The 19,874-nt window shown below is 36.1% G+C and overlaps 3 protein-coding genes across 18 annotated transcripts; 2 read left to right on the top strand and 1 right to left on the bottom strand.

Moving 5' to 3' along the window:
* Positions 1-4,071: 4,071 nt before the first annotated feature.
* LOC103944719 lies at positions 4,072-4,503 on the top strand. Its single transcript, XM_048591324.1, has one exon. The coding sequence runs from the start codon at positions 4,072-4,074 to the stop codon at positions 4,501-4,503; it is 432 nt and encodes a 143-aa protein (XP_048447281.1).
* Positions 4,504-8,636: 4,133 nt separating this feature from the next.
* On the top strand, positions 8,637-10,486 carry LOC103960183 (probable indole-3-pyruvate monooxygenase YUCCA5). Its single transcript, XM_009372610.3, has 3 exons — positions 8,637-9,433; positions 9,559-9,930; positions 10,147-10,486. The coding sequence occupies exons 1-3, from the start codon at positions 8,762-8,764 to the stop codon at positions 10,372-10,374; spliced, it is 1,272 nt and encodes a 423-aa protein (XP_009370885.2). The 5' UTR covers positions 8,637-8,761; the 3' UTR covers positions 10,375-10,486.
* Positions 10,487-13,772: 3,286 nt separating this feature from the next.
* Positions 13,773-18,030, bottom strand: LOC125469730 (acyltransferase Pun1-like). Of its 16 annotated transcripts, none has more exons than XR_007251951.1 (12): positions 17,755-18,030; positions 17,190-17,527; positions 17,048-17,111; positions 16,689-16,874; positions 16,274-16,338; positions 16,058-16,111; positions 15,507-15,565; positions 15,131-15,253; positions 14,704-14,950; positions 14,460-14,591; positions 13,961-14,125; positions 13,773-13,799 (listed from the first exon to the last, which is right to left on the bottom strand). XR_007251951.1 is itself a non-coding variant. In XM_048567460.1 (9 exons), the coding sequence occupies exons 4-9, from the start codon at positions 16,058-16,060 to the stop codon at positions 13,785-13,787; spliced, it is 480 nt and encodes a 159-aa protein (XP_048423417.1). In that variant the 5' UTR covers positions 16,061-16,111; positions 16,274-16,338; positions 16,689-16,874; positions 17,755-18,030; the 3' UTR covers positions 13,773-13,784. The 16 variants fall into 16 exon arrangements, 4 of the variants coding, with proteins under 4 accessions (XP_048423417.1, XP_048423421.1, XP_048423425.1 ...); XR_007251952.1 differs by having other exon boundaries at positions 14,704-14,945; XR_007251947.1 differs by lacking the exon at positions 14,704-14,950 and having other exon boundaries at positions 17,190-17,367; positions 17,458-17,527.
* Positions 18,031-19,874: the final 1,844 nt, after the last annotated feature.

Raw genomic sequence — 19,874 nt, 5'->3', positions numbered from 1 at the left:
ATCAACCATCACATCACTTAGTTTACAAAATATGATCTAAAAAGTGGTCTATCTACCATTTAAAGTTAGAGTAATGCTAGGTATATCAAAATTTTAAATCAAATTTACAAATCAAATGATACGTCACTATATGAAATAAACACGTTGATCAACACTTAACTAATAATTCAATCAACAACAATCACATCATTTGGTTTATAAAATTTGGTTTAAAATTTTGGCCTCCCTTAACATTACCCTTAAAGTTAACCCCAATTATGCCCTAGCCTCCACTTGGCATTGGCGATATTCACATTCTCCAAGATCATTTATGACTCATTTACGTAACCATAATTGGAATCAAAATACGAAATTGAATTTCAATTACGGAAAACCCTGGTGCTTACCAATTATGGAGGAATCAAATAGTTTGTGAGACCTACATGAATATTGGAATCTAACTCCAATAGTTGGAGGAATTAGACTCCTGCATTTACGTGGTATTTTGATTACGGGAGAAGGGAAGAATCGTGAATCCACTTTTTGTACCTATTATACCCTCACATAATCTCTAAATTCCAAACTTACCTTCCAACCCAACAGCAATCTAGGTGTTCTTTCTTCTTCCTCTAGGCGTCCTTCACACAACTGCGGCCATCCACTACCAGAAACCCCTACCGTTTTACCTTCCCCCCACACTAGCAATCTTCCCTTCCCATGAAATTAGTTACCAACAATTCATTGTACAAGAAGTTAATGGAGAGGGAAAGGAACTTTTGTGGCTTTCAATCAAAGAAAAAAGTTGAGATCGAGAAAGAGAGAGAGTTACAGTGGATGAGTGGGTTATTTTCTTGTTTAGGATCTGTGGGGTGGGAAGGTGAATTTGGCTAGAGTTTTTCATTTGTCTTTTAATTAGATTATAAACAATTTTATTTAAATAATGAAATTATTCTTTTTGTTTTCCTTTTATGTTATTATTTTTATTTTTTGAATAAATGCTGTTATCTACACTAAAGGAGAAAAGGTCGGGTTTAGCCTCACAATGGGCTAGCAATAATAATGTGATTCAAATTCGCCTTTGGCGAGAATCCAACCTAAGGCCTCTCACTTATAAGTGAAGAGGAATACCACTAGACTGTAATACTAAGTGGCATAACTAATTAAATTTTTATTAAAAATAAATATAGGGATGTAATAAACAAAAAATAACAAGGGCATTTTGGTAATCATATGAATTTCTATTCCAGTTAAACAACTTATATGAACTTAGTTACTATTATGATTTTAGAACATTTAAGCAAACATCGTCAACAGAAAATTCGATTATGACTTCTCTTCATTCGAACTCCTCAATTCAATTCTCCATCAATCTAATTCCTCATATTTTGATTATGGTTACATAAACGGGCTTCTCCTTGGTGAGAATTAAGTTGGCCACCGAGCTTCTAGCAATTAGCATAGCTAGCATTTATAAATAAACAACAACTAGGAAGCCAGTGATATCCTCATGATTTCGCTTTTCTTGCAAGCACTTTTCTTTACGCGTGACTGAAAATCATTATAGGTTTAACAAATTAAACTACTTTTCCATGATTAATCAATTAATTAATCTACATTTGAAAAGATAAATATTCTCCCCCAATGCTAACGCGCTTGCTTCTTAGCAAGTACCGCCGACCATAGAGAATGAAAGCATGCATGCATATTTCGATGAAAGAGAAGAAAGCTAGCCCCAAGGATCTTGCTATGAAAGAAGAGAAAAAGAAAAGAGAGAGAAGCTAGAAAACAATTCTTCCCCATCCTAAAAGTAGAAAGCATCCTTAATAAGATTATCAGCCACTAATCTGGCAGATTGGCAGTGGAGCATTGCAAGGCTGGTAGAATATACAAGCCATAGGGATGGCAAAAAAAAACACATATCCCTATCAAATCATGCATGGGATATATCATATATCACTACCAAACTCATATTATATATAATTATGTAGATATATATTCTCATTCTCTATCGCATATATCATAATATCTATCACCTTTGTATGTTGCATTTGGAGATTTGTTTTTCTACAATATTAGAGAGTGGATCACCAATGAAATACTGGGGCAAGGAGTAAGTGACTAGATAAGATTATGTAGCATGCAAAACATTTCACACTATTGAAGTTTAATGTTAGTGTCAAAAATAGGTCATGAAGTTTTAATTTTTTTACATTATATTCTAATGTTTTGACATTTGTCTAATTTACACCTTTCGTTAAGTTGATTGTATTGTCAACCATTTAACTCTAGCTGAACAACTAACGATTGACTATCAGAACATCAGAATGCAATATAAAAAATTAAAACCTCATAACCTAATTTAAAATTTTAAAATTAACTTCAAACATTAATTTTGTAAAATGTATTTTGCTGTTTATTTTTCTGCAATATAAAACTGTTGGTGGCAAATGGAGTATTGGGGCTTGGAGTAAGTGAATAGGTAAAAGCTTAGCAAGCAAAGCAACTTTAGATATTCATTTTGATCATAGTGACGATGATACTACTCATTTCATCAAAGCCAATATAATATGGAACTTCTTGCAAGTGCGAAGCTTATATCTTCCAAAACCTTTCATGAAAAGGAGAGACTCTCATGGAATTCAAGGCTTTCATGCACATGCTTCCCTCTCCTCTTCCCATGAATATATAATCTCTTTTCATATACTCAGAGCTCCAAGTGGGGATTGAGATGATCAGTAGAGTGGGACATACCCATGATTTTTCCAACTCAAAACTAAGGAGTATGATTATCTTTCCTCTTATTTAAATGATTACAATTAAGTTATGTTAATATCTTATTTTGAATTTTTTTATAAATAAAAAAAGCAAAAAAGAAAGTGTTAGAAGAAAAAGGAAAAAAGATACTAATAAGAAGGGAGGAAATCCTAATCCCAAAGCTCATTGTGTATATCCACAAAGTAGTGTACTTTGACAGTCCTGGCTAGTAATTTCACACAAGTTTTTAAGTTATAATACAAACCCTAAAAAGTTAAACCTAGGTTTAATCACCATCACGATCAACTTAATTAAGAAAAGCTCTAAAACTTCACTTTGTAGCCAGCTTTAAGGAGGGGACGCGTGTCAAAATAGGACTATTCAAGTTGATACCGAAAGTAGAACATGATATGAGTTTCTCTCACCCTTCCGCCTACTTGTATGAACAAACATCTAGGGTTTATCCAGCAAAATTAACATAGTAAAATGTGTAACTTAGTATTATGGTATATTGTGATAATTTTTTTATCTGTAAATAAGATGTTTTAGGTTTGATTCTTTAAAGACAAATTTGAACTACATTATTACTATTTCATTGTGAGGCTTAGCCATTCCTAATTTTCTTAGTATAGATAATATCGTTTGTTAAGAAGAAAAAAAACATAATAAAATGTAGCCAGTTAGGCCATCTCCAACCGATGGCTGGCCAGAGGGCTCGTTTCAGCCATCTGGCCCTCCAAGATTCTCCAAGATATTAATATTTTAATGAACAGTACAGGGTCATATTTGCCTCTGTCTCCAACCGAGGGCCAGAGGGTTCGTTTTAGCCCTGCCACAAAAAACCGTCTCCAACCGAGGGTCATAGGGCCAAACATAATTTATTATTTAAAAACTACAACTTAAATTCAAATCCAACGCCTAAGTGACGTCAGCATGATGTCAGCTAGACATTGGTAGCTGACATCATGCTGACGTCAGCTAGCCATTGGATTTGAATTTTTTCTTTTGCTATAAATAGGGTGGATATTGGGCTATAATTCACACAACTTTGAATTCAATCTATTTCAATTCAATCTTCAATTCAAGTTTGCAATGAATTCCAACTTTGGATCCTCTTTGGATTCCAACTGGGGGTCCTCATCCAATTCCAAATTGGAAGCAAAATGGGTGCAAATGAGACGAGAAGATGAGGAGTGTGATGAAGAAGTTCAAGTAAGGCGTAACAAACAAAACATAGTAGCAGCCATGGTTGCGGCCATGATGTGTTAGCCAACTGAGGAACAACCTCAATGAGGTGGCTCTATTGCTGGTCGCTTTTACAAACCACGAAACAGAGTGATGTCGCATGCCAATCTGATGAACAACTACTTCAACCCCAACTCGGTGTATACAGAAAAGGATTTCAGACGTCGCTTCCGGATGAGACGTCATGTCTTCGAGTGTTTACTTCGTGATGTCCAGCAAGTCAATCCATACTTTCGACAGAAGCTGGACAGAGCAGGCCGCCCTGGTTTCTCACCTCATCAGAAGGTTATTGTTGCACTTCGAATGATGGCCTATGGCTCCCCAGCTGATTCGATGGATGAAACCTATGGTATATCTGAGTCTACATGCCTTGATACTCTTCAACAATTCTGTGACACAATTGTTCAGGTTCACAAAGATGAGTATCTCCGCGAGCCAAATCAAGAAGATCTGAATCGGCTCATTCGCAAAGCTGAAGACCATGAGTTTCCGGGCATGATAGGGTCATTAGGCTGCATGTATTAGGATTGGAAGAACTGTCTCACCGGATGGCAAGGAGACTTTAGCGGAAGGTCGAGAAAGCCAACTGTTGTGTTAGAGGTGGTTGCCTCATATGACACATGGATTTGGCATACTTTCTTTGGAGTCCCTGGATCCCAAAATGACATTACAGTTCTTGGGCGTTCACCCCTCTTCAATAACTTGATGGAGGTAAAGCACCTCAACTTCACTACTACATCAACAACCGTCAATACAATATGGGGTATTACTTGGCAGATGACATCTACCCAAAGTGGGTGACACTTGTCCAAGCAATTCCAAACCTTAGGAATGACGCAGAAAAGTTGTTTACCATACACCAAGAGGCATACCGGAAAGATGTTGAGAGAGCTTTTGGTATTTTACAAGCACGGTGGAAGATTATTAGCGAACCGGCAATATGGTGGAGTCGAGAAAATTTGGACTCCATCATGATGTCTTGCATCATATTACACAATATGATAGTGGAGGATGAGCGAGATGAGTATATTGATGGAGAGTCCGATGACGACCAAGAAGATCCAAATAGGTCAAGAATGGCTCGTGCAAAAATATATGATGGGCCTAATTTGCCTTTCAATCCAAGAACTGGTAGTATCTCTATAAATGAGTACATGAGGCGCTATAGAATGATACATTCTCGTGCCACAAACAAGTACCTACAACATGATCTTGTTGCACATCTTTGGGCCAAAAGAAGCATGGAGAAGGCATTTAAGTTTTATGTTGTTAAATGTTTTTTAAAATGTTGTTTAAGTTTCATGTTGTTAAATATTTTTTTTTATGTTGTATAATTTGTATGTTGGTTAATGTTATTTAATGTTATTTCATATTGTTTAATGTTTTTTCATGTTACTTAAATTAGTTTAATGTTGTTTCATGTTACTTAATTTAATTTAATGGCTTAGGAAGTTATAGGAAAAAAATATAATTTAAAAAATATATGAAACAAATTTTTTGAAATAGAAGTTATAGGATAAAAATAGAATTTAAAATAAAATAAAGCAACTATGTGAAATAGAAGTTATAGGAAAAAATGGAATTTAAAAAAAAAATGAAACAAATTTTGTAAAATAAAAGTTATAGGAAAAAAATAAAATTAAAAAAATATATTAAAAATAGAAGTTATAGGAAAAATTTTGTAAATAAAAAATAATAATAAAACTATATATATAAAAAAAAAAATCAAATGCAACGGCTAGCTGACGTCAGCTAGCTGTTGCATTTGAATTTTTTTCTTAAGCATTCTTGTCAGTTATAACCGACAGGAAAACTGAATTTTCTGGCCAGCCAAGCAGCCTGCCCTCCAGCCCTCTAGCCCTCTCCGATTCCGTGGGACCCTCTCAGATTCCAGAGCCATCTGGCCTAGCCCTTAGTTAGAGACGGTTTTCAGGTTATTTTCGGCCCTCTGACCCTCTGGATCCTTCAGTTGGAGATGGCCTTAGATTCATGCGATCTAAGGCTAGATAACTGACTAGAAGATTGTGGTTCGTTTTGGTTTGGCATGCATTACATCTAAATTCCCAAAGGTGTTAGAGAAAGTAACTATTTTTATAAGATAAGTGAGAGCGCTTTCTACCTACAAAAGTAGGTTACAATTCAACTTTTAAAACTAATTTGTGGGAGTAATCGAGTCTGCAAGTTATAAACTAGTAACTTCAAACTTACTGAAAAAAAAAAAGCAATATGGTATGATCCAAACATCTTGTTATAATTGTATTGTCGGTCACTTGCAAAGAAGAAACATATTCGTTTATATCAAACATTTGCAAATGACTGAACAACGATTAATATTTAGTATCAGGCAATCTACTTAATGATTGATATAACCAAATGACAAACATTATAGTACTCGGCAAAAGAAAATCCTAGGGCTAGGGTCTCTTTTCTTTTTCGGTATAAAGAAAACACTACGGAAGTAATTTTTTAGTATAATTGTCACTACATCACGTGATGATACAATCCATCCACTTTGTAAAATGCATTTTATTAATAATGTTATATCGTGAACTATAAATCAATTGGTAAGAGCACAAATGTATCATTGGTTATTTCGTAAAATACAATTAAAATAATTGGCATTTCATCCCTAATAAATGTACTTGATAAATTAAGACTGTAATATTGTCGTGCGCGATAGATACAATCTTTATTTTTGAATACTGTATTGTCTTTTTTCTTTGGGTCAAATAAATACTATATATACTCTAAAACATACACTTGTTGATGGTGAACGAATGCATCATTGTCTACTTCAACAAAAACAAGTGAGATGGACAGATGAGATGGACAAATGTGGGACCAAGGGAAGCTGCTAGCGTGGTGTAGAAACCGGTTAGTGGAATGGGCTTTGTGGGCCATTAGGGTCCAGTTTCCTCAAGTGAGCCCCAAACAACAACTTGGCTCCTCCCCTCCACGTGAGCACACTGCTCAGACATCCATGTCAGCATTTTCCGCCACGTAGGCACCAACTTCACGAGATATATATTTTTAATTTTCAAAATAAATTATTTTTCAAACGGCTTTCGAAATTCCCTGCGGGCCAAAATGAATCAATTGAGGATGACATGTCCCTTTTCCAACATCCCATTTCTTGGATTATTATGATTTAATTTCCACTATCTATGTACTTATTTGATTTATGCATTATTTTGTTATATATAATTTAATTTTTATTTAAATTTTGTATTATTATGGGTATCATCTATGATTGTGAATGCAATTTCCCTACTAACATACATTTCAAATACTTTTGCATGGTTGAAATAGAGATGTGATATTGGTATAATATTATTTGTGATAATAATAATTGTCTTTTTTATAGGTCTAATTCATTTTAAATGCATGCCTCCAAGGGTGATTGAAGCGTTTTCCTAACCTCATTTCTTTTTAAAAAGGGGGACAATTGGTGGCGAATCACGGTTATCTATCTCTTCCGAGTCTAGAGGAGGCTAGTTGGGAATTGCACTTCATTCAAGCAGTTTCACATTTCACAAAGTATCAAACTCAGAACCTCATATTATTTTTTTAAAGAGCTGATGTTCACACATTTTCGCTAAACAACTTTTGGCGGTTCTTGTAACATCCCACATAGCCCAGGGAAGTGATCCTTAAATGTATATTCCCATCCCTAACTAGTACGAGGCCTTTTGGGAGCTCACTGGCTTCGGGTTTCGTAGGAACTCCGAAGTTAAGCGAGTAGCGAGCGAGAGCACTCCCAGGATGGGTGACCTATCAGGAAGTTCTCGTGTGAGTTCCCAAAAACAAAACCGTGAGGGTGTGCTGGGGGCCCAAAGCGGACAATATCATGCTACGGTGGAGTCGAGCCAGGGAAGTGGCCGCCCGGGCCGGGATGTGACAATATGGTATCAGAGCCTAACCCTGGCTGTGGTGTGCCGACGAGGATGTCGGGCTCCTAAGGGGGGTGGATTGTAACATCCCACATCGCCCATGGGAGTGATCCTTAAATGTATATTCCCATCCCTACCTAGCACGAGGCCTTTTGGGAGCTCACTGACTTCGGGTTCCGTAGGAACTCCAAAGTTAAGCGAGTAGCGTGCGAGAGCACTACCAAGATGGGTGACCCATCGGGAAGTTCTCGTGTGAGTTCCCAAAAATAAAACCGTGAGGATGTGCTGGGGGCCCAAAACGGACAATATCGTGCTACGGTGAAGTCGGACCCTGAAAGTGATCCCGCACGGGCCGGGATGTGACAGTTCTTAACCTCACTTGTTTCACACACAACATACAATTCCCCACAAAAATAAAGATTATCAAACAAAAATATAAAAAGTCCTTCATCTTGTGGTAGTGATGAAAACTTTCCCAAGAAAAGAATAATCCAATAAAATAATTGCAAAAAAAATATTCCAAGCCTCTTGAATATTTTTATGCAAGATCTAATAAAATAATATTAGAAAATATTGTTTATTATTATTTTTTTAAATAAACAAAAAACAAAATGCTTATGATTTGGAAGTGCATTTAACTCCCCACACTCCTATCACATGCACTTCTCATCTATATAAGCACCCCCCAACCCCCTCCTCTCCCTCCAAACCAAACTCACTCTATTCTCTACATTTGCAAACCTCAACTTACAAAACCTTTTCTCTCAAGATCTTTGATCTATTTTCGACTACAACAACAAACAATCCCAACTTGTGTTTTGCTTGAAACCCATTACTCAAAATCCCACAAAATTCACACTTTTAGTGTTTGAACTACTTCTTTGATCATAAACATGGAGAACTTGTTTCGATTAGCGGATCATGAAGATTTCTTTGCTCGCCGTTGTATCATGATCAATGGTCCAGTTATAGTTGGGGCCGGACCATCAGGTCTGGCAACGGCAGCCTGTCTCAGAGACCAGGGAGTACCCTTTGTCGTCCTTGAGAGAGCCGAGTGCATAGCATCACTTTGGCAAAAACGCACCTACGACAGGCTCAAGCTTCACCTTCCAAAAGCATTTTGCCAACTCCCCAAACTTCCATTCCCAGAAGACTTCCCTGAGTACCCAACAAAACGACAATTCATCGACTACCTTGAGTCATACGCAAAACACTTTGAGATCAACCCAAAGTTCAACTCCTGCGTTCAATCAGCAAGGTACGATGAGACAAGCGGTTTCTGGAGAGTCAAGACCGTTACCTCAACCGAGTCGACCCGGTCCGAGGTTGAGTATATTTGCAGGTGGCTCATAGTGGCTACAGGCGAAAATGCTGAGTGTGTCGTGCCAGAAATCGATGGCTTGTCGGAGTTTGGAGGTGAAGTTATTCACGCTTGTGAGTACAAGTCGGGTGAAAATTTCAGGGGAAAGAAAGTGCTTGTTGTTGGGTGTGGAAACTCCGGCATGGAAGTCTCTCTTGACCTCTGCAACCACAATGCCTTCCCATCAATGGTGGTTAGAAGCTCGGTAAGTCTTCGAACAAAGTACTTTAAAACTAAAAAACGAAATGGTTATCAACCGAGTCATTAATTTTCTTTAATAAATTTTAATATTTAATGGGATTCTAATAATTCTTGCTCTGTTTTTTACAGGTTCATGTTATGCCTAGAGAAATCTTCGGAAGATCGACGTTCGAATTGGCGGTTTTCTTGCTAAAATGGCTGCCAGTTTGGTTGGCTGACAAGTTCCTACTGATGTTTGCCTGGTTAGTGCTCGGAAGCATTGAAAAATACGGGCTGAAAAGGCCATCCATGGGACCAATGGAGATGAAGAACGTTGAAGGAAAAACCCCTGTTTTGGACATTGGTGCATTGGACAAAATCAAGTCCGGTGGAATTAAAGTTGTTCCTGGAATCAAGAGGTTCTCAACCGGTCAAGTCGAGCTCGTCAATGGCGAAACCCTCGAAATCGACTCCGTTGTTCTAGCCACCGGATACCGCAGCAATGTTCCTTCTTGGCTTCAGGTGAAAAAATGTTCCAAACTCCTCTTTTTCTTTCTTGAAATTTAAAACTCGGCCGTATACAATATCTGTCACATCATCTGTTGACATGATAAGTCAACCGAGGATGATGTGACAAAAAGTGTATGTATACGACCGTTGATGGTAAAAACTTTCATGTTAACTTTGATTGTTGATTTTGGACTGGTGACTAATCTTGTTTTGTGCTATGTTTAACAGGAAGGTGATTTCTTCTCTAAGAATGGATTCCCAAAGCAGTCATTTCCCCACGGTTGGAAAGGAAATGCAGGACTTTATGCAGTAGGGTTCACAAGGAGAGGGCTCAATGGTGCATCAAATGATGCCATGAGAATTGCGCAAGATATTAGCAATGTGTGGAAGGGAGAAACCAAGCAGGTCAAAATGAGAACCACAGCTTGCCATAGAAGATGCATTTCTCAGTTCTAAAAATATTTACCTATCCATTCAGAAGATTAACCACACACTTAATTAACTCTCATGGTGTAAAAAAATGAAAATAAAATAAAATAGTGTACATGATATAAGGGAAAGAAAACAAGCAAATAGCACACAGAGACAAAGAGCCCTCTCCAGAGGCCCAAGTACTGGAAATGTTCGGGCATTTTGTATACTGAGGATGATGAGGCTTTTTTTTATCTTTTTATTTTTTTATTTTTTTTCTGAATTTCCATACAGTTCTTTTGTATCATATTAATCCAATGATCACGTTCAATCACATATTTCCATTTCTCTTTCTATTTTCTTTTCCCATTTATCACATACTTTTTACATACAAGTAGAAATGTCAGTCTTATTAAACGATCAGAACTACATACAATATTCAGTTCAAATGTTTTTTCTTATACAATCGATATTATGCTTTAAACTAATATAGATTACAAAAGTAATGATTCAAACTCAGATGCCTGGAGAAGTACATCAACTATAGCTAATATGGCTATCGCGGGTGCCAGCTTTTGCGGCTAAGCTCATGTGTTAACTAATTTGAGGTTCCTTCTCCCACTTCCTCTCCACCTTGCATTAATTTTACATGGTTTTTCATGTGCAAGGTTCCTAATTCGCAGCCAAGAACAACTACTTGAAGCAATATAGCTCTAAAAATAGTACTAAATCAGCTTAAACCCATGTTTTCCCCAAAAACCTATTAAAAAAAGGTCAGCCCACTGATTCAAAGTTTTTGAGATTGGCAACTAGCCATAAGCATCCCATCATGGGTAGGACCCATCAATGGAAAAATGCAAACTCAACTCTCTCTTCCACCCCAACCCACCCCCCCTCCCCTCTCTAGAGAATTAGCCAAACACCATTCCCTTTAACAACTATTATCTTTGAGGTTTGACCGACTTAATGATCAAATAAAAATACATGTTTATTAAGCCTCTGTTGCCTCTGCACATGGATAGGAGCCACAAAGCCCTTCATGAAGGTTACTTACTAAATCTTCTCTGTAAAGCAATATCTAGAAATTGAAGGAATGCAGTTCAAAACTTTTACCTTTTGGAGTGATAATTTGTAATGTTGTGTGGGAATTAATTGTTTAAACATATTTAATTATGTAAAGGAAGCCAATAACTATACCTTTCTGCCAGAACACTAATGTATTTGGCCGGTAATATTTCTGAAAAACTTTTAAATGGCTCAGGTAGGAGGAAAAGGGAAAAGGCATTATGCATATAATGATATTAGCAGAAAGCTAAAGCTTATCGAACAGATGATGAGGTTGGTGTTATGGATAAACTTTTAAGTGTGATGGTGGGACGATCATGTGATGTATACTAATTCACGTGTTATAATATCAGTAGATGACATGATTGGTAATACATGAATTTAGGGTATAGAACTGTTGTTAAATATATACAAGTATTATAGTATGAATGGTAAAACTGGTACGTCAACGAAGAAGTACTCGGTGGTTGGGCAATAGATTAGGAAACTATATTTGGTTATGGCATACGTGTGATGATGACTAAGAAATTATGAAGGTATGTTGGTAGTGGTACAAATGAGCTGGTTCTAATCTGGACGTGAAAAAACAACTCAAATTCCTTTCATCCATAGAAAAATCTTTGTATCTGCAGCCACACATAAAGTTTGTTTTCTGTGAAAAAGATATCCAACAATCTATTCTTACACTGTTACACATTCTATGCTCCACCATTCTGGTAAAGACAATATATGTCACTCTCAGTATTTGTTAACTGAATCAAAGGGGGACAAAAAACTTCTCTGAATATATCAAACTAACTAATTTCGATGTGCCTTTACTTATTAGTTCTTACCCATTTTATGTTGCAGCAATATTCTCTTGAAAGAGAAAATATCAACCTCATTGAATGTAATTGATTCAATGTACAGAAGACAGATTGTAGGACAAATTTACACAAATAGAAACCAGACTATCAGTTTCTTCTGTTTTCTGTGCAAAGACAAAAGATCAGATATAGCTAGGAATGTCATTGTGGAAGTAAAAGCAATCACGCATTGAATCAAATTAAGGACAGTGATAATGATGCATTGTCATGTAGTTTAAATTTTGCCTACATTAGGAATGTCATTGTGGAAGTAAAATCAAACACGCATTGTTATGTAGTTCAAATTTTGCGTATATAAAGTAGTGCGTGATTGACTTGAAATACGGTCATAATGATATCGTCTTTGCATGATCAAGTTGACATACATATAATAAGAACATTCACATATATGTTGAGAATGAATTCCACATGGATGGGAGGTGGGACCTTGCATGAGCTTATAAGTAAGTTGAGCTACTCCCTATATTACCAATCGATTTTATGGTATAACCTCAACTCTTTATGGTATCAGAGTAAGTTGTCCCACGTGTGAAGCTTGAGCCTAATGGCCATACGTGCTCCACATCATCGATTCATTTGTAACGTGTTAGACTTGAAAAATCGCCACACGTGAGATGCTGTGTTGAGAATGAATCTCACATTGATGAGAGGAGGGACCTTGCATGAGTTTATAAGTAAGTTGAGCTATTCTTCATATTGTCCATTGATTTTATAGTGCAACCTCAACTTCTTCACTACACACACAAAATCGTATCCATTGAGTAAAAAACTGTATGAGGCAACGCATCCATTAGACTTTACAGAAAAACGAAGTCTCTTAAAAACACCCCACATGAGAACCCCATGCTGCAGCTGATTCAGAATCACAAAAATGATTTCAATTGAAAGAATGAATGATGCTCTTTCAAGTCTTTCACCACCACAACCTCAACTCACCTGAGCAAACTGAGCCTTTCTAAAAAAAAACATGACTGCGATAACATCTACAGTTATTTTTTTGTTCCTCTCTCTCTGTTATTTTCCAACATCTTCTTCATAAACGGGCTTTTTCTGCCGGTAACACTAAAAATAACACATGGGGATGGCCACGGTTCTTCTCTGCCGCAATCACATCACTATTAACTTCTCTTTTGATTGTTGCTCAAGTGAACCATCAGACTTTGTGTTCCTTCACATGCCATGTCTATCACAGGCTGGTGTTAGTGGACCTATATGGATCATCGAGGATTTTGGATCTTAAGTAAAAGAAATGCATCACTTCATTTGGGCCAGTAGGGTTTCTGACCATAACCCTAAATATATCAATCAGGAACAGGCAGCAAATTAAGACACAGTCTGAAATTAGCCAATAAAGTTGTAGTTCTCTTTCAAATGTCATGTTGCTTTCACGAACTCCAGCTGCATGCACTGTTTAGTACTTTCCAAGTACAATTGAATTGAGTGGGGGCAGTGGTTCGCTGGAATCTAGATTCTACTAGAATTTGCACCCGCGCGTTGCTGCGGGATTGAAAATTATATAAAAGATTATGCACCTGCAATCTTTATAAACAATGTTCGAGTCAAAAACTGAGTTACAAATGCAAATGCAATTTATACACAACCTCATCATGAATGAAACAAATTTAAACATCTAAAGAGAATTCTATTTCTTCAAAGCAGAAAGGGGAAAATAATTGTTTCCTTAACTATTAAGGGAATACCCGCCAAATAAAGCTTACTACATTCTTAGACTTTTCATGTGCTACATGCAACGAACGTAAAGCTTGGATACCAGACTTGCTCCCAGTTTGAGTTGTATCCAAAGAAGGGATAACTGACATTATTTTGCAATAAATTGCAGAAAGTGCCTTGTACAACTCTCCATGCTGCAGAAGAAAACAAAGACAGTTGTCAACTAATGATGTACGACGATAAAACCATAAGGCAAATCAAAAGGTGACAGTGATAATAAAAAAAATAAAAAAAAATAAAAAATGCATGACAACTTCAAAATTGAGTTTTGGAGAGAGAGAGAGAGAGAGAGAAAGAGCAGAGAGAGGTTGTAAGCAAAGACCAAATATATAAGACTTTTCATTTACATGCATCCCAAATTAGGGTTCCAAAATCACAATAATTCTGGAAATTCAGGTTCCAACATTCCAGAAATAATTAAACAAAAAGAAAAAAAATTAAGAGAGGAGAGGGAGGAATAATGCATACCAAGGAAGAGAAAAAGCTGGAATGGATCGAGATGTTTGGGGACTGAAGTGAATTGGTATCTGGGTCTGTTTTGTTTTTTCTTGAAGTTATAGTATTTTGTATGCACCATCCATTTGTATTTATAGTAATTACCTGCACAAATCTCAATCACCTTACAATCTATCACTACACACATATAGTTCATACAAAATTGCAGGAATAAATTAAACTAACAAATTAAAAGAAAGGGACAAATAATGCATACCAAGGAAAAGAAAAAGCTGGAACCGACCCTGCCATGGTATACAGGCATCTCAATTTTCAATACCAATTACCCTTCTCAAATCTAAACATCTCTCTCTAGTCCTCCCTCCCATACCAAAGTCCTCTCACCACCGCATCACATAGTAACACAAAATCGAGTTATTCATGATTACTCAAATCCCAAGTTGGGTGAGTGACTATAAATTCTCAAGGCATCTAGTGACCAAGAGAATGACGCTCAGTCTTACCTTCAAAAATAGCCATGTTAGGTTATTGTAAAAATTATGATCCACTTTTATCATATTTATTAAACTCTAAATAAAAGATTATGAACCATTGTGTTATTTACATGTACCAACATACAGGAAAAACATAGGGTTTCATATTCCAAGAGAAAAATAAGTTAAGGAAAAACCTCAACACCTAACCTTATTATAATGGTGGCTGCTGAGTACAGCATCTGATCGTCTCAAGGACCTCTTTGAAACCGCCGTGGAAACATGTGATTGGGAATCTAGATGATAGCCTAGAACAACATTGTATTTCAAAGCCTGATATTCATAAAAACCTGTGTCAGCTTTAAAAAATCTAACTATTTTCTGAATCACCAGCTACAATTCTTTAAAATCAGTTTCCTGGAAACAAAGATCATTCAAATGTCACTATTATTAAACCTATTAGCAGGAACAAAGATTCTTAAACTTCCTATCTCCATATATGAATTTAAGGAGGAGAGAAAAACAGAGTTATGCAAGTATAGAGGTGCAGTGCAGTTGATTTTAAGTTGTCAATGGGAGAAAATACCTGGAGTTGGAGATAAACTTGGTGAAAGTAGAAATCTTCAAGCTGCAAACAAATTGATCCTGGTTTTTGTCACAGAATGTCCTTTCATCAGAGAAAATTATAGCAAAACTTTTAAAACTAAACAAAATTGTGTGAAATGATTAGGAAAGCAGAATTTTTCCAGACTATGCAGAGAAATAAAATTTAAATTAAAAAAAAATGTGAGTTCAAATAGAACTATATAGAGGTACACTGAGCAGAAAATCTTATTTAATGATAGTCTTTTAATTTATCATAGGTTTTTTTGTTACCAAAATTTAACAATTCAAATTAAATTCACCAAAAAAGCATACATGTTTTTTCGTTAACTTGTACATACATTTGTGAATAATTAAAGAAAAACTGCAGTTTAAAAATCTCACTTCTTCAACAGAATTTTATAGGTGGATATAAGTAATTTGATTTTGTAGAAGCAAGTTGGATAACGTGTAAACATACATAGATTACAATGCTGAGAAAATAAGTCTTTATCTTTTATAGTAATAAACTATAATTTTAAGAAATTTAATTACCATTTCATTCGAGAGTAAAGTTTGAACGCCTTGAAATTTGTGGAAGCTCAAAACCTGCAATATGAATAGTGACAAAAAGGGCTCAATTGTTGAGAAGCATTTGTAAAGAGGAACTCAACATTGGACCTCTAGCAATCACATAACTTTGCACAAAACACTCAGGTAACTTTACCAGGATTACACAAAAGAGACAAAAACAGAAGAATAATTCCATACCTCTGAATCTCATATGGGAGACCAGTAGATTCAAATGAATTGAATGGTGGAGGCACATTAGCACCCTAGCAAAAGATGTAAATCAGATCACTCTGAGCAGATAAAAAATTGATATCAGACATCCAGAGAACAGATCATCATTCAGGACAAAGTTGAGTTTGAAGTTCTTTGAACACCATTCGGAACAAATTCCCATGTTACCTTCATTTAGGACAAAAAATTTACAAAATTAAAGTTGGGTTTTTCATATTCTCTATTGGGTATCGAAAGTCGTGGGGAAAGATTGGAAACAACCAAACCAACATCCAATTTAGCGCACACCTAAGAAAAACAGAAGCAAGAAACAAAACAATGAAAGATCATAAAAGGTTCAACAATACTAAACAAAATTACAGTTGGATTTAAAGATGCATACTCAAGCAGCTCCTTAGTGCTTTCAAATATGGCCAGGTCTTCTTTCTTGAGATTCAAGGATACTTCTATGCCATCTCCATCTCGTGTATCCATTAACATAATTAGATTCTTGAACTCCGTACCTGAAGTCACCCATGGTGGCTTTCCCCATCCAAAATCAGGTTCATAGAAAGGAAACCTGCATCAACTGCTGCAGCTATAAGTTTCTACATCACTCCTTACCATGAGATTCCAATAATCCTTGAAAAATTCCCATACATCGTCCCCACCAATACCAATACCATATTTTATTTTAAATTCCCTTAAATATTCTAACACATTGATATGTACAAATTTTCACAGAATTAATGTAAAAATTACCTTTTTTTGGAGACCACAACCTCAAAAACCGCTACTTAACCCAGAAATTTAATCACAAAAAATTCTGCAAAACCTAAAAAATTTTATTAAACTGACATAAAACCAAACCCAGAAATATAAGGGTACAATTCTACAAACCCACCAATTTAATGAAGAATTCTCCAAAACCCAGAACCCTCTGCCAAATGAAATGGTCAAAGCATGGAAAGTAGACTCGAGAAATCCAATCGTTAAAAGCCATCAAAGGAAAGGTTGAAATATAGCTATAAAAACAGGTCCAACCAAGTAAAGTAATCCACTTGGTTATTAAACGTAAAATTCTACAAAATCACTAAAAACTTGTTAAAATTCAATTATATTAAATCACAAATTTGAAGCTGATTTTGACATGCAATAGGTCTAAAAGGTACCTGAGGTGATAAGGTATCGTTTGACATCTTCTTCTTTCTTCACCTCCTTCTAAGTTGCTCTTTGCATAAACTACAGTAATTAAAAAAATAACCCAATTACGTTGTATTAATCTGTAAATACAATTAAAGGTCCACCAGAAAATTATATAACTCAAAATTAAACAACACCAAGATGAATTTAAGCAAAACCTAGATCAGATTCTAAAAGGGTTTATCAAAAATAATAATTTAATCAGAAATTAACACTAAAAATAAATAAAAAACCAAAAAAATTGCAATTTTATCGTTTCTTTTCACCTTTTAAGTTCCTGAGAGTGCTGGAAAGCTCTCGCTTTGCCATATTAGCTTTCTGGACTTCTACTCTGGAATCTAAGTGAGAACTGAAGGCCCTGCGGGAGCAGAAGAGAAAGCAACCTCTAGCAACAGAGAAAGCAGTGAAGGTTTTTTAGCAAGAAAGTGCGGTTGGTAATTTGTGAGACAAAGATCGCACGGTGGAAGAGGGAGAGAAGGTAGCCTTGGAGAGCGAAAGGAATCGAGGTTCAAGAGCGACAGAAGCAGGGAATTGTGAGAGAGAAAAGTGGAACGGAGGGAAAAGTAGAGAAGAAAGGTCGAGAAGTAGTCGATGTGGAGCGATGATCGACGCGTGGACAAACGGCATAATGGAGAAGAAACAGAGGGCATTTATGCCATTGAAAATGACAGAAGCTGAGGAGTGATCGACAGGTGGAGATGAAAGGCAAAGTCGTCTTTTTACTGTTAAAAAAAGGAAAAAATGGGCAGATAACAAATGAATTGGAGGGCACTTTCGTCCGCTTACTGTGAATGAACAGTAATTTTATCCTGTTGAGTATTAGTATATACATACACATGTATGTATATTTCTCTGCCACTTTGCATTTATTATCCATTTTTCGAGGAATGGGCCTTCGTTGCTACCACCAGACAATGGCAATGGCAATGGCATTCCCCTTTTCCTCTTGCCTCTTTCTCACATGGAAAAGAAACAGTGAGAGAGAAATAAAATAATAACATGCATAAAAATGAAAACCCACTTTCAGAGAGAGCTGCAACAGTCGGTGAGGGAGTTCTTGAGAAAAACAATTATATATATAATAAACAAAACAATCACCAATTGTTTTACCCCGTGGATGAACACATTGGTTTTTGGACAAAAAAATGATAAACAAATAGACTGCAGGACAAAACAAATGATTATAGTTGTCAGGAGTTAAATCCAGCCACATAGTTTGTGGCGCCAAAAAGGAAAAAAATTATAAAAATATTGTTTGGGTTTTTAAAAGCAAAGAACCGCAGATGATGGAGAACGGCACCAGAAAGCGGAAAGGACAAAATGGCCAACTCACTGCACAATTCCAGAAAAGGACAAAAAATTGCTCAGCAGGCGAGGGACAAAACCGGGTGGGCACTGTTAATGAACAGTGCCAATCCGCTGAGCTTTAGTATATATAGAATTTGAAGGAGGTTGTCACATAGTTAAGTCTATTTAGATGTCATCCATGCATCTTATGTTTTCATTTTTGGTTTTTTCATAAGAATTCAGCATTAATAGTCAAAATTTAACTTTTAAATTCATAATTAACAGGTTTTATAAAAGCTTTTAAATATAAACAAACATTCACATCAACATACGAATACCCTCCAAAATAAAAAAAAAACAAACAAAACACCGAAGAGATGGCGTTTTCTATTCTTTTTTTTTCTTTCTTTTCATTTTAGGGTATTGATTATTGTCATCTCCCAATATAGAAAATTAGAAAGTGGAGCATGATAAATTTTTATTCATTTCTTAGTTGACAAAACCCTCTCTATTTGAGGGTAGTTAGGTCTTTTCAAGATGAGTTTTGGCTATATTTAAAATATTTTATAAAAATTGACATGTATGAATTTAGGGACAAACAAATTTTGGCTATAAGTGATAAAAACTGACATTTATCATTTTGAGGGTATAGTTAGCAAAACCCTCAAATCTATCAAAATTAAAACTGACATTTACCATTAGGTTTTGAGGGTAGTTAGGTATTTTCAAGTGGAGTTTTGGCTATATTTGAAATGTGGGACATAAACTGCCATTTTCCATGATTGAGGTTGTGCCATTCCCATATGGACCATGCACGCACACTGAGTCACTGATTGCACATGCAGTGAAGAGACGAGTGCAAGTCCTCTGCAACCCTAAGCCTGAAACCAGCCAGCAAGGAGTCTCTGACCATGCAGCAAGCCTTGCCGAACACAGAGACACAATTCATACATTTGTTGTATCATTATTTATCATGCTTTGGTTTGGAATTAAATAGCAGCGAGACAGAAAATTGATGGGGTTCTTGGCTTTACTAAGATATGCATGGATATCTGATGAAGATGCAATTTAATAAGGAAAAATTGGAAAATAGGCACAT

This window comes from the organism of the source record quoted next, unplaced genomic scaffold, assembly GCF_019419815.1.
Source record: "Pyrus x bretschneideri cultivar Hongxiangsu unplaced genomic scaffold, Pyrus_bretschneideri_v1 Contig10, whole genome shotgun sequence".
Taxonomy (NCBI): Eukaryota; Viridiplantae; Streptophyta; class Magnoliopsida; order Rosales; family Rosaceae; genus Pyrus; species Pyrus x bretschneideri.
The sequence above is the reverse complement of the archived record's forward strand: the minus strand, read 5'-3'. Positions and strand labels throughout refer to the sequence as shown.

Excerpts from the sequence above, each read along its gene's own strand:
- LOC103944719 (XM_048591324.1), top strand. The coding sequence starts at position 4,072 with ATGTCGCATGCCAATCTGATGAACAACTACTTCAACCCCAACTCGGTG.
- LOC103960183 (XM_009372610.3), top strand. The coding sequence starts at position 8,762 with ATGGAGAACTTGTTTCGATTAGCGGATCATGAAGATTTCTTTGCTCGC. Across the intron at positions 9,434-9,558 it reads CAATGGTGGTTAGAAGCTCG|GTTCATGTTATGCCTAGAGA; the intron begins GTAAGTCTTCGA and ends TGTTTTTTACAG. Across the intron at positions 9,931-10,146 it reads ATGTTCCTTCTTGGCTTCAG|GAAGGTGATTTCTTCTCTAA; the intron begins GTGAAAAAATGT and ends TATGTTTAACAG.
- LOC125469730 (XM_048567460.1), bottom strand. Across the intron at positions 15,254-15,506 it reads AAGTTTATCTCCAACTCCAG|GCTTTGAAATACAATGTTGT; the intron begins GTATTTTCTCCC and ends TATGAATATCAG. Across the intron at positions 14,126-14,459 it reads CCAGCTTTTTCTCTTCCTTG|CATGGAGAGTTGTACAAGGC; the intron begins GTATGCATTATT and ends TTTCTTCTGCAG.